At 44.4% G+C, this 13,289-nt stretch overlaps 2 protein-coding genes across 6 annotated transcripts in view; one reads left to right on the top strand and one right to left on the bottom strand.

The window, feature by feature from the left end:
• GRIP1 (glutamate receptor interacting protein 1) overlaps window positions 1-7,238 on the top strand; it is a 394,096-nt gene extending 386,858 nt beyond the window's left edge. For all 5 annotated transcript variants that reach the window (XM_045829068.1, XM_045829069.1, XM_045829071.1 and 2 more), the window contains 2 exons: window positions 2,041-2,187; window positions 4,058-7,238. In XM_045829068.1, the coding sequence (XP_045685024.1) occupies window positions 2,041-2,187; window positions 4,058-4,282 (372 nt within the window). In that variant the 3' untranslated portion in view covers window positions 4,283-7,238. The remainder of the gene's footprint in view (window positions 1-2,040; window positions 2,188-4,057) is intronic.
• A 108-nt stretch (window positions 7,239-7,346) lies between these two features.
• Window positions 7,347-13,289, bottom strand: part of HELB (DNA helicase B) — a 36,511-nt gene continuing 30,568 nt past the window's right edge. The window contains exon 13 of the mRNA XM_045829074.1: window positions 7,347-8,528. Within this exon, the coding sequence (XP_045685030.1) occupies window positions 8,424-8,528 (105 nt within the window). The 3' untranslated portion in view covers window positions 7,347-8,423. The remainder of the gene's footprint in view (window positions 8,529-13,289) is intronic.

The following is a 13,289-nucleotide window of genomic DNA, read 5'->3' on the forward strand; positions in this document are numbered from 1 at the left end:
CCTTGCTTCCTTTTCCAAAACACATAGCAGCACTGGGCTGTGAAGTTTTGCGCAGAGAAAACCTCAGTGTTCACACACACCACTAGCAATCTGCAGGTGCCAGTTCGGTCGGCCTGGGGCAGGGCCTGAGATTCTGCCTTGCACAGAGCGCTGTCAGTGCTTCGGGTCAGAGCCATGCTTTGCAGGCCGGGTGCTATGTGTTGGCACCTGATCTCATGGGCTCTGAGATGCCATTGATTATAAAACATAGTCTGATTTTGGAGATTTTGAAATACAAAACATGGAGAGTACCTTAGCATCTGTGACACATGCATGTTGAGACACATGCGGTAATGGTTACAGGCGGTCAGATAAACACAGCCGTACCAGTTGTACCTTTCTGATCTTGGGCAAGTTATCAACCCCCTGACACTGCATTTTCCCACCTCCAGCATGGCAGCAGCCACAAGGGCTGCCTCAGGGGTGACCAGTGCTGACCCAGCCAGCCTTGGGATGTACCTGTCTGTCTGTCTGTCCAGTGAAATAAAAAATCCACAAGCTGACCAGCTTTCATTTCCTTCCACATTCCATACTTCCCTGAAGTGAAATAACTGGGTATGAAAGAATAAACCTGCTCCAAAAGTTTTCATCTTCACATTTTGCTCTGCACTTTGTATAGCTCTACACTTTTTACTCTTTTACAGTAATGTGTCTGTGTATTATTTTTGTAGAAATAGAATAAACTGTATACTTCTAAACCCAGAGAGTAAGAAATAAGCCCCAATTGCTGTTTGAAGCATGCGTAAGGTTTTGTGAAGGGCATTTGACAAACCTCAGAAAAAGCAGAGGGTACCCTAAAGTGCTAAGTGAGCATGGCGTGCCCTGGCCAGTGTGGTTCTTTTGGCTGGAGTGCCATCTGTAAACTGAAAGTTCGTGGGTTTGATTCCTGGTCCAGGCATGTGCCTAGGTTGTGGGCTCCATCCCCAGTCAGGGCACATACAAGAAGCAACTGATCAATGTTTCTCTCTCACATCGATGTTTTTCTCCCTCTCTTTCTCCCTCCCTTTCCCTCTCTCTAAAATTAAAAAGCACATCCTCAGGTAAGGATTAAAAACTGAGTGCAAAGTGCCAAGCATGCCACCTGGCCGTGTCCAGAGTGGGCTCGGTGAACATAACACATTATTACTGTGTTTGCCTCTGGAAGGCAGGCTCCCCTCTCTCACTCACTGCTGCTTCCCCACACCCAGAACTGTGCATGGAACGTGGTGGGGAGCCGGCCCACACTGGCTGAAAGCATGAATGATTTGATGAGTGGACCTCAGACTGACTCGTGCAGATGCTCAGGTGGAGGAGCGAGCACGGGGGGAGCTGTCACTGGTGGCAGCTGGTCTTCGGTGCAGAGAAAACCAGCTGTGGCCCAGAGCTGAGAGGGTCGAATGCCGCAAGCTGCTGGGCTCGACCCTGGACACACATGGAGGGCGCTGTTGGAGCCAGGCCCCAGGGCAAGGTGTTTGTTACGAGAGCACCTTTGGGTTCTTTCCAACCAAGGCCACTGAAGTCCCGATTGGGGTACCACAGCAAATAAAATGAGGCGCTTCATAGACTTCAAAGGGAGAGGAAATGCTGAGTTCTGCACCCAGCACAGCCCCAGGCAGGGGTGGGCAGGAAGAAAGGGTCCTTGGTTCCGGTGCCCATCAGGATGAGGGGCTGCCCCAGCTGCTCCCGACACTGGGGAGATACCCAGGGAGACAGAGAAGTCAGCTTGCCCTAGTGAAAGCCTCACTTTCACATGCCTGAGAACTGCTAGTGTAAAAGCAACAACAACAACAAAAAACCACCAAAACTCTCCAGCTTTTCTCCTTCTCCTACTTGTCTGCTCTGGGTGGCAGTTTATAAATTCCAAGGATATTCTTGGGCTGGGGGGTGGGGCTGCAGGGCTGGGGGAGCTGCCTCATATATTACAAATCCATTATGTTATTGAAATGGGATTGAGAAGATTGTCAAGAAGACTCACAGGCCAGAGTCTCCAACCTAGCTAAATGTCCCCTTCTCACCTTCCAGGTGACCTTGTACAAAAGCTCGGACATGGAGGACTTCGGGTTCAGCGTCGCAGACGGCCTGCTGGAGAAAGGCGTGTATGTCAAAAGCATTCGCCCCGCCGGGCCAGGCGATCTTGGTGGCTTAAAGCCCTATGACAGGCTCTTACAGGTAAGACTGCAGGTGCAATTCAATTAATTTAACTCTTGTAAGTCTTCCTTGACCCATGCCCATCCATCCTCCTTTGTCTCAAACCTAGATTAGAAGCTTTCCTTTGGTAGAATTTACCAGTCATTGAAATTGCCTGTTTCCCTGTATATATTCCCCAGCAGATCGTACACTTCTTGAGGATGGGGCCAGTACCTTATCCTCCCTTTCGCCATTGTACAATGCTCGGTATCTCAGTAACTGACACCATGTCTGAAACCACAGTTGAACTCTGTTTGTTGAATGGAGTCCTGTCTTGGTCCGGTGTAGTTTCACTGAGCAAAGCAAGTTCTCGTGCAGTTCTTAGGAAGAGAACATTTTGCAGGAAGAGGAAAGCTTTGGCACCGTCTTAAACGTGTGTTCCACTGGACCAAGTCTGTCACCAGACAGCTGACCTTCAGAGCGAGGTTGCTCTGAGGTGTGCTCACTGCAGCGAGTGCTTGTTCGTCCACTAGATAGTTTTAAACCCAGTCCTGGTGGTTATTTTTGCCGTGGCAGTAGAACGGTTAGTCTTGTCCTGGGTGTATGGGACACTTTTATTTTCCTTGGGTGCTTTTACAGTTGAAGAATAACTATGGACAAGTTACTAACTCTCTGAGAGTGTCTTCCTAATCCATATATCAGAGCTATACCTACTTAGATGCAAATTGAGACCTTAAAAGCAGAGGGGATTCAGACGTGAAGAACTTTAAATGTCATGATAAAGCTCTTGGACTTTATTCTGGAGGCATATTCATTTCTTAAGCAGAGTGACATCATGTATCATTTGGAAAGAACACAGTGGTGCTGTGAGGCCCTGGGGCAGGTGGAGAAGGGAGGTTATGGGGAGGAGCCGGGTCAGGAATGGACAAGGCACCGGGTCACATGAGTCTTCAGCGCCTTCAGTGCATCCTGGCAGAGCCCTGGGAGAGGTGGCCTGTTTATTTTGCTCAGGAGAGAGGTTAGAGCTAGCGCTAAAGATTTGGGGTGCTGAAGGCATGGGTTTGGGTCACATGCCCATGGTGGACTCACAGTCATAAAGAGAGGAGAACCAAGGATAAAAGTCTAAGGAAAACAACATTTAAAGGACTGGGAGAAGTAAAGGCAGGAAAGGACTGAAAGCAAGCTGTTAAAATGGTAACAGGATCAATGCAAAGTAGTGTCCTAGGAGCCAAGAGAGAGAGTTTTAAGGAGGGATAGGTGTTAAGAGCGGCCGATGCTGGAGGCCAAAGAGAACGATAGCCCAAGACCCGAGCCCTGTATTGGACGGTGCGGTCACTTGTGCAGTGTGAGCGTCAGGTCCGACGGGGAGAGAGTGGAAAGTCACGGAATGAGAGCAGCATGTAGACTGTGAAAACTTCTGATTGTGGTGAGGAGAAACGACAGCCGATGAGTGCATGTATACGCTGAGGAGGGGGTGGGCCACGGACGGGGGTAGTTCAGCATCATGGTCAAGAGCACAGGCTTTGGAATCCACCAGACTGCCTGGGAGCACATCTTGGCTTGACCACTCACCAACTGCTCCTTCAAGGCAAATCTGGCAGCTGCTCTGCACCTCGTGTTCCTCACCTGTAAACTGGAGCTGACGTTCAGCTCTTGGAGCACCTGCTGTGAGCGAGGCAGGCCGTTCGCCATGGGTGGCCCCTGCACTCAGGGGCATTAAAACTTCGTAGCAGAGACTGTGAAGCCGGTGAGCTCGTTATGGCATGGTCAGCGCAGGGCTGGACCTCTCTGTAGAGGTGCTGGCCTAAATCCCTGCAAGGCCACGTGTTATGCCTGACCTGTATACCCTGGGTCTGCGGGATTGTTTTATGACGAGAACAATAATTCAAAGTGGCTCTTCCCGCCCTTTTAGGTTAATCACGTCCGAACGAGAGACTTTGACTGCTGCCTCGTCGTGCCCCTCATCGCAGAATCTGGTAATAAGCTGGACCTGGTTATTAGCAGAAACCCGCTGGCTTCACAGAAGTCTATAGAACAGACTCTACCAGGAGAATGGAGTGAACAGAACAGTGCTTTTTTCCAACAGCCCAGCCACGGTAGTAATCTGGAGATCCGAGAACCCACCAACACCTTATAGCAATGCTTTTTATAAAGCAGGACAAAAGACAGTATCTACATGGTGCTAAAAAAAAAAAAATCCCTTTGAGATTTCTGTGACATTTGAAGCACAGATGATCACGTGGCATTAAGTGCAAGCACAGGGGTCTTTTAAATCTCTCACGGCTCATGTTCACTTCCCTTTCCAAGTAGAAGAGGTTAGTTTTTTTGGCGACCACTACGGTATCTGGCAGATGATTTGCTGCCAAGCCCCATGGTAGAGAAAAGGAAAAATAAGTAGGCCACCCCTCCACGAGGAACATGGGAGGAACTTTTTTACAAGTTCATCTTCCTATCACTTTTTGAAAAAATGTCTGTTTAAAAATATTCTCTATGATAATTTCCTTAATTCACTTTGAAATCAGTTTCTTACTATGAAGTCATTAATGTAAGAACTTGACCAACAAGGCTTTTCATAAAGCTGGCTCTGCTAGAGGAACTAGTTGGGTAACTGCTGGGACTGGCTGCTGCTAGGGGAGGGGTACAGGGACACAATTATCTTAAAATGTTTCAGCAACGATGCACGCAGGAGATCCTAATAGGTGGTGGTAACTGTTTTGCCCAAGTATAGGAATGATTTTAACTAAGATGTATGCTATTCCCTATGCAACAAATTATCAAACAGGATATGTCTTGTGACCTGTTGCTTTTTTTTTTTTAGGGACACATTTTTAATAACTGAAAATCTCTGATAATGAATTAGAGTGTTTAGTAACACTGAGAGTTAGTTATCTTATTTTTAAAATTCAGGACTAAGAATTTAAGAATTAAGTCTATTAAAAGGTTTATCTTAATGATAGGCGAATCAAACTCATCTTGCTCAACATGTTTTAAAAACTGGTTCCACTGAGGGGTGTACAGCACATGTACTTAAAAATGACACCGGACTGCGTTTAGTTCTGAGCCATGCCACTCACCGAAATTGTAAATACATTTTCCACAGAATGCGTTGCCAATTATCACCATCCCTCAAAGCAATAAATTGTGACAGTTGCAGTTAATGTCTGTCAGCAACTGTTTTCATCTGTCCGGATATTTTGAATAGTTACACTAATAACTGTTATTTGGTGAATATAAAAAAATAGATATGTATATCAATTATAGAATCTCCATATTGAAAGTTATTTTCCAAACATTTCCATTTCAATCAATAACTCAAACAACCGCTTAGATGAAGCACTTGAACACTGTGTCCTTTGTTTAAGGAAAACCTTCACCTTTCTTTGTGTGCAAAGAAATATATTATTTCAATCACATTTCAGGACTGCCAGGGCAAGAAAGTATAAAGCAGAACATGTTAAGAAAAAAAGATCATGAGTCACTTAAATATGTATTTTTATTTGTAACAAACAAGTATTAAACTGTAAAGTATTTTTGTACAAATTTAATACTTTAATAGCATGGTATTTATCGTCTATGTATGGTTTTGGGGGATTCAAAATTGTTGCAAATATTTGTATGGGAAAAAAATCCTCTACCAAATGGAATAAACAGTGATTTTAAAAAGCCAAAAAATAGGACATTCACTTTCTCAGAGCTTTGAATGAATTTTCATGTTCTAGAGGCTGAGCCCTACACAATGTTAATTGCTACATAATTTCTAAACGGGGGGAGGTTTTGCCGTAAATTTGAAAAGCAGCATGGAAGAGCAGGAGGAGCATAGGGTTTGAAAGCAGATCTGGGTTTGAATTCCAGCTCACTGGTGGTATGAAATTTACCAGGAGTCAGTTTCCCCGCCCCCAATACTGAAAGTCCCATCTGCTCTCGGAGTCTGTTGTGAGGACAAGATGTGAAACCCGTGCAAGTGCTAAAACAGCCTGCAGACAGGAACACACTCAAGACTAATGGCACATTTATTTTAGGTGGCACATCTGCCCTCAGGGAACACCACGTGTTCTAGGAAACAAGTTTGCACAAACTGCGAACAGACTGCACGTTCGACCCCAACACTCGTTTGCAGATTGCCTTGCAGATCCTGAAAACTCACAGGAACAACACTAGAATGTCCATTCTCACCACATCCATGTAACAGTTTACTAGAAGTTCTAGCCAGAGCAGTAAGACAATAAAATGAAATAAAAAGCACCCAGATATGAAAGGAGTAAAATGTTCTCTATTTGCAGATGACAGAAAAATCTGTGAAAGTGAAAACAAATCCACAAAATGCAAAAAAAAAAAAAAATGCAAATAGTGTTTCTAATAAAAGACTTCTTTGTAGAATATATGAAGAACTCCTATCTCAATAAGAAAAAATAACCCAATTTATAAATTGGCAAAAGACCTGAATAGACATTTCTCCTAAGAGAAAGAACAAATGGCAATAAGCACATGAAAAGATGGCCAACATCATTACTGTAGGCAAATGCAAATGGAAGCCACAACGAAATATCGCTTTACGCCCACGGTGTGGCTGTAATCAAAGAGTCGGATGACAACAGGTGCTGGAGAAAATATGAGGCACTGGAACCCACACACACTGCTGGCGTAAATATAAAACAGTACAGCTGCTTGGAAAACAGCCTGTCCGGTCCTCAAAGCTTTAAACAGAGTTATAATGTGCCCCAGCATTTCCACTCCTAGGTCTATCTATACCTTAAAGAAATGGAAATACATGTTCACACAAAAACTTACGCACAGATGCTCAAAGCAGCATTAGCTGTAATAGCCAAAAAGTGGAAATAACCCAAATGTCCATTAGCTGACGAATGGATAAATTCCATGTGCCATATCCTTACAACAGCACATTATTTGGAAATAAAAATAGATGAAGGCCCTTTGCTTCGAGGAACCACTGAAAGCAAGGTGGGCCACCTGCAGCTCTACGGGGGCCACCTGCAAAAATGCAGCCAGGTCCCTGATCTTGTCACATCAGCTCAAACCCACACAGTCTGATGTGGAAATACGACCTCAGTCTGTGCGGCCAGTTTTCCCATCAGTACCCGAAGGGCACCAGCTTCGTCAAGATGGACTGAGTGATCTTCCTTGAATGGATCATCCAAGACATCTACCCAATAAAAGAAACAATGCTAGCTCTTTGTACATGATTGTTTTTAATCTTTTATTTTTTTTAAAAAAGAAAGATGCACTGGTAGATACATGCTACGACATGGATGAAATCTGAAAATATCATGCTAAATCAAAGACATCATAATAAAGGGCAGAGACAAAGTAGATTACCAGTTGCCCAGGGCTAGCGGGTAGGAAGGTATTAGAGCTGAAAGGGGCAAGAGTTCTTTAGGTGATCATATAAAAATATTCTAAAATTGATTGTGGTATTGGTATTACAACTGTGAATATACTAAAAGCTACTCAGCTGTGCAAATGGGTGAATTGTATATGAATTATATCTCCATAATGCAATTTTTAAAACATCAGAGTATCAGGTAAATCTTCCCTCTTAACTATTTCTTCTACCATTTAACAATAAATAAAACATTAAAAAAATAGAAATCACTCTGAGAAAAAACTTTTCCAAAATAGAGTATCTTCAGAGCAACGTGCCCCCGCACCCCCCGCAGTGACAATCACGTGACACGATGGAGGTGTTAGGTAATGTTACAGTGGTCGTCATAATGCAAGAGGTGAGTTTCATACACCTTCAACTCAGACAATGTTACACATCAGTTACTTCTCAAGTTCCGGAGTTCCCGGGAACAGCCCCAGGTGAGGTAGAGCCTGACAGTAGTGAGGGACAAACGGCAGCCTTGGGAGGTGATCCCTTCACAGAAGACGTGACACCTGACACTGGTGTCAGTGAGAGACGCAGTTGCAGTTCCTCATTGCCACACGTCACCCCTTGGCGAAGGTCACACAGTGATCACGGAAGTTAATAAGGCATTACCCTAAAAATAAAACTCTTCATAAAGTACAGATATGACACCGTTTTCTCTCATTTATGCCCATTGCTGCCTGTTCTCATGACAGACATTGACATCATCAAGGTTTTCTTTGATCGAATGAGTTTAAAACATCTGTAATACAAACACCTTAAAATAAAACTCCCATTACAGGCATCCTCTTTTATCCTGATACTCTTTTATCCTCTTTATCCTGAAGTTATGATGTCCACTTTGCGTTGAATGGAAAAAATAGACAATTATTTTGAATAATCAGAAGGAAAATTAAGTTTCTTGATTACTTGTGGGTTTGAAAAGTTGCCTGGGGGTCAAACTGTTTAGTTTCAAGTTCTGAAGTTTGGAAGACACTTGTGGAGACGATTCCTCCATCTGTTAGGAAAACAATAAAAATACAGTTAACTTTGTAAAAATGTAGTCAGGCCACCCCATGCACTTTTTCCCCCAACTGCTTCCACAGAAGACCTAGTACATTCCCCCGCCCCTGGAAGGCTGGAGCAGAGCGACTGGCTGTCGGCTCCTGCCCCCTGTGGCATCCCCAGCACCCAGCTGTGGGACTGGCGTGTGGACATGACTATTTGCTGAATGGGTATATAAATCGAATTTCCAAACGTGTGGACAGAGTCCACTATATAATTTGGTGACCCAGTACAAAATTAAAATGAAGGCCCTGTGTTCAGAAATTAAGAATCTCAAGATGGTTCCTGCAGAGCAGCACAGCGAGTGTGGGCCCAGCCGTGGTCAGGCAAAGCGCAGCTGGGCACAAGCATCTTCTTGGCATTGGCAGCGATTCCCACGCAAAAGTCAATGGACCGGTGAGGTCATGGGGAAGTTTTACCACCACAGGGAAAGGAGAAAAGCAGGCACAACTCCCGTCTTTCACAGTGCGAAGTCTGTTCCATTTAGGTGACTGTGATGGTTCATTTTGTGTCCACTTGGCTAAGCCATGGTGCTCAGATATTTATTTTGTCAACTCCAGTTCTAGATGTTTCTGGGAAGGTACTCTTTAAATGAGATTAACCTCTAATATAGATCAGTAGACTAGCACAGTAAAGCAGGTTACTCTCCATAAGGTGGGTCTCCCATCGACCGAAGACCTTAAAAAACAACTGACCTCCGCCCACGAAGGAGGAAGTCTCCCCCAGGTCCACCGATCCACCTGTCGATTTGAGACTTCCAGCCTCCACGAGGACAAGAGCCAATTCCCTCAAATAAACCCAGAGAGACAGACAGATGCAGACAGGCGGGCAGACAGACAGACATATCCTATTGGTTCTCTCTCTCTCTCGAGAACCCTGACTAATAGAAGGGCTCTCTTTTTTCAGGGATTATGTGGTTATGTCTTTCCTAATTTTTTTAATGTTAAAATGTCATTTTCCTTAAAAAGTTCTGGAAATTGCTGCTTTATGTGATACATTTTAGAATGTTTACACACATGTTTTTATTTAAAGGGAGATTTTTGTTTTCCCTCTTTTCTTGGTGGGGGCAGGGTATGGAAAGAAAAAAACAGGCTAACATTTACTTCTGGAATACGTTCCAAAGCCAAAGCTATTAACCCACAGAGAATCAGAAGCTGCCATTTCGGACGAGACCAGCATTAGTGTCTGTAGAATTTAAAAGGCTCTCGTGAGGCGGTGTGAATATAAAAGAAAAAGGAATGTGGGCAGCCCTTGTCACTGAATTTAATCTTTTAGAAATGACACATCTCAAGGCACCAGAAAGTCTAGAGTCATGAAGGCACAGGAGTTCCTAATGGATCAGCCCTGAAGCTTTGAATTCCAGGCCTCATTGCTAAGGATTCTTGTAAATGCCACATACTTCCGGCACACCTGGTGAGAAAACGTATCCCTTCAGTTAGAGAACCTGGCTCACGCTGCTGCTGTGACGCCGTGACATCAGTCAGCACCAGACGCCCCCACGGTCACTGTGCTCACAGATGGGCAGCATCGGCCTCAGCCAGAGCACGCCAGCTGTGGCAAGCACAGACCTGAAGACGGAGGCTGCTGCTGCTGCTGCTTTCCCTGGACACCACAGCGTACCTCACCCCAACCCCACGTTAGTAGTGAGAAATGCAAAGCCAGAAACTTTTAGAAAGACTCTTCTATGGAAGTCCTTACTTTTCTGCCCAGTCACAGCCTTATTTATCCCATGGTCTTTGTAAGAGTTAATACATTTAATTTCAGAAAAAGAAATTGCTTTGCTGAGACAGAAATTCACTACCCAAGAGCTGAGACGGAGTAGGGACGAAGCGGCAGTGGTCCTAGCACTTCCAGGAAGAGAAAACTTCTTCCCCACTACGTCCAGTTTGAGCACTTTCCCCACAAAACCTGTCCCCCGGCCTCTTTTCCCAAAACCTGATTAATTGGTGCCTGGATCCCCCTGGATGCCCAAGCCAGAAGCCTAGGAATCACCTTCATGTCCGACCCCACCTGTATAAGTGAGTGATGACTAAGTGCCACCAACTATACCCCTTAGCCTCTCTTCCCCACCCTGACTGCTGCTACCTGAGTTCAGAGCGTAATCATTTTGAATAAGCTATGGAAATAATCTTTTTGTTTTGGGAACTCATCCCCTCGTGCCTGCCTAACCATAATCTACTAAAGTCCTGTCAACGCCACCTTCATAAATTGAAATCCACAGAGCTCTCTAAATGTTTCTAGTGCTCTCCACAGCTGTAAAGAATGCACAGTGTCTCTGGGAGAGCCGCTGTCTCCTTCCTGAATCCGCTGGTGTTCTCAGCCCAGCCCCCTGCTGGCATGCTGTGCTCCAGCCACACTATTCTCTGCTTGTAGCTCACTAATGTGCTAGTACTTCACACACTGTCGGCACATTCTCAGAGACCTTTCTAATCGTCTCACATTCACTTGGGGTCAGAATATACACGCTTCTCCCTTGAGGACTTACCCCCGGGACAGACAGGTTTTGTGAGCACGTTCTCCAGCAGGCCCCAGTGACCTGCACCATCTAATCTTTCCTACATAGTCTGGGAAGCCGAGGCTCCCCGCAACAAGGGTGCTGTCGGCATATAAAGCGACTCTTAAGCTTCTGGGGGACCTTTGGAAATAATTTATAATCCAACCTGTTTTTTCAAAAATCACAATGCTCAAGGAACTTAGTAAGGACCTCAACAGCATAAAAAAGATCCAGTCAGAAACAAACAAAGGATACACTAATTAAAATAAACAATTTACAGGGAAACAACAGTGGAGTGGATGAAGCCTAGAGTCAAATCAATGATTTGGAACATAAGGAAGTAAAAACCAACTAATCAGAACAGAAAGAAAATAGAATCCAAAAAAAATGAGGATAGTGTAAGCAGCCTCTGAGACAGCTTCAAGATGTCCAACATTCACATCATAGGGGAGCCAGAAGGAGAAGAGAAAGAGCAAGACATTGGAAATCTATTTGAAAAAAGAATGAAAGAAAACTTCCCTAATTTGGTGAAGGAAATAGACATGCAAGTGCAGGAAGTACTGAGAGTCCCAAACAAGATGGATGCAAAAAGGCCCACTCCGAGACACATCATAATTAAAATGCCAAAGGTTAAAGATAAAGAGAAAAGTAGTTAGTTACCTACAAGGAAGTTCCCATAAGATTGTCAACTGCATTCTCAAAAGAAACTATGCAGGCTGGAAGGGACTGGCAAGAAATATTCCAAGTCATGAAAAGCAGGTACCTACAGCCAAGGTTACTCTACCCAGCAAAGCTATCATTTAGAATTGAAGGGCAGATAAAAAGCTTCCCAGACAAGAAAAAAACTAAAGCAGCTCACCATCACCAAACCATTATTATATGAAACGTTTCAGGGGCTTATTTTAAAAGATCGAAATGATGAATAAACTGGCAATAAATACATACCTGTCAACAACTGAGTCTGAAAAACAAACTAATCAAGCAAGAAGGACAGAGACAAAATTATCGATACAGAAAGCATTTTGATGGTTTCCAAACGGGAGGGGGGTGTGGAGAAATGGGTGAGGAGATTAAGAAGTACAAACAGGTAGTTACAGAAAAGCCATGGGGATGTAAAATACAGTATAGGAAATGGAGTAGCCAAAGAACTTATATGCATGGCCCATGGACATGAACATTGGTGTAGGGGTTGCCTGAGGGATTCGGGGGGTGCTAGATTGGGGGGGGGGGCAAAGGGGGAAAAATCATGACAGCTATAATAGCATTATCAATAAAATATAATTTAAAAATAAAAGTAGATAAAATTTTTTTAAATCACAAAATGATATTACCCAAATTGGAAAATCCAATTCATAAAACTGAAACAAATGACTTCACAGTATTTCTGAAAACCAAAATAGGTCTCAGTAGACATTTGCTTCCCTTATAAAATTCATATTGCTTCTAAAAGTGATTTTCAAAGGAATTCGCAAAGCAAGAAGGACACTAACTACAAAATAAGTATGACTTGAGTGACTTTGAACACAACATGAAAGAACAATACTCTGAAGGTCCAATTTCTTTTTTAAAGGATGGAATGCCACGTATTCACAACGCATAATCTCATCACTAAGTGTATTTGAGGTACTACGTGATCAGCATGCTGTCCTCAAGAAGCTTTATTTACGGAGTCAAACAAACTGGGCACAAGTGCTGCACAGAGGAGAGATGTGTTCGTTCAGACACAGGGAGGGTTTTGTGAACAAAACAGAAACTCAGCTGGATTCTACTGTGAAGACAGATGAGATGGGAGGAGGTAATCGACTGGGAACAGCTTCACCTTCCTTCCCTGAACCCAGCGACACACTGCACCCACTCCCATCCGGCTGCAGTGGAAGCCGAGCCCCTGCCCCCACGTGTATCTAAAGGCAGCACCTCTACTCACACTCCTGGTTTTTCCCATCTCACCCACTTCAGGACACCACTCCTGCAAGTACCCTCTGAATCATGAGTTTCTCATTCTCCATTGGACCACTCTATAAACACTCTAGGATGCTTCAGGGTACCCATCCAAAATAAAGAATTCCTTCCTTGACCACAAGCCTTCCATCCAGATACAACCCCATCTCTCTGCCTCTTTCCACAGGAACCCTCTTCAAACACCCTGCCCCCACGCCTTCCTCCCCGCTCTGGGCTCTGACACTCTCGCCGGCACACTCTCACCAGGCTTTCGTCCCTCCC

The sequence above is a fragment of the Phyllostomus hastatus genome, unplaced genomic scaffold, assembly GCF_019186645.2.
Source record: "Phyllostomus hastatus isolate PE091 unplaced genomic scaffold, TTU_PhHast_1.1 phas_scaffold_93, whole genome shotgun sequence".
Classification (NCBI taxonomy): domain Eukaryota; kingdom Metazoa; phylum Chordata; class Mammalia; order Chiroptera; family Phyllostomidae; genus Phyllostomus; species Phyllostomus hastatus.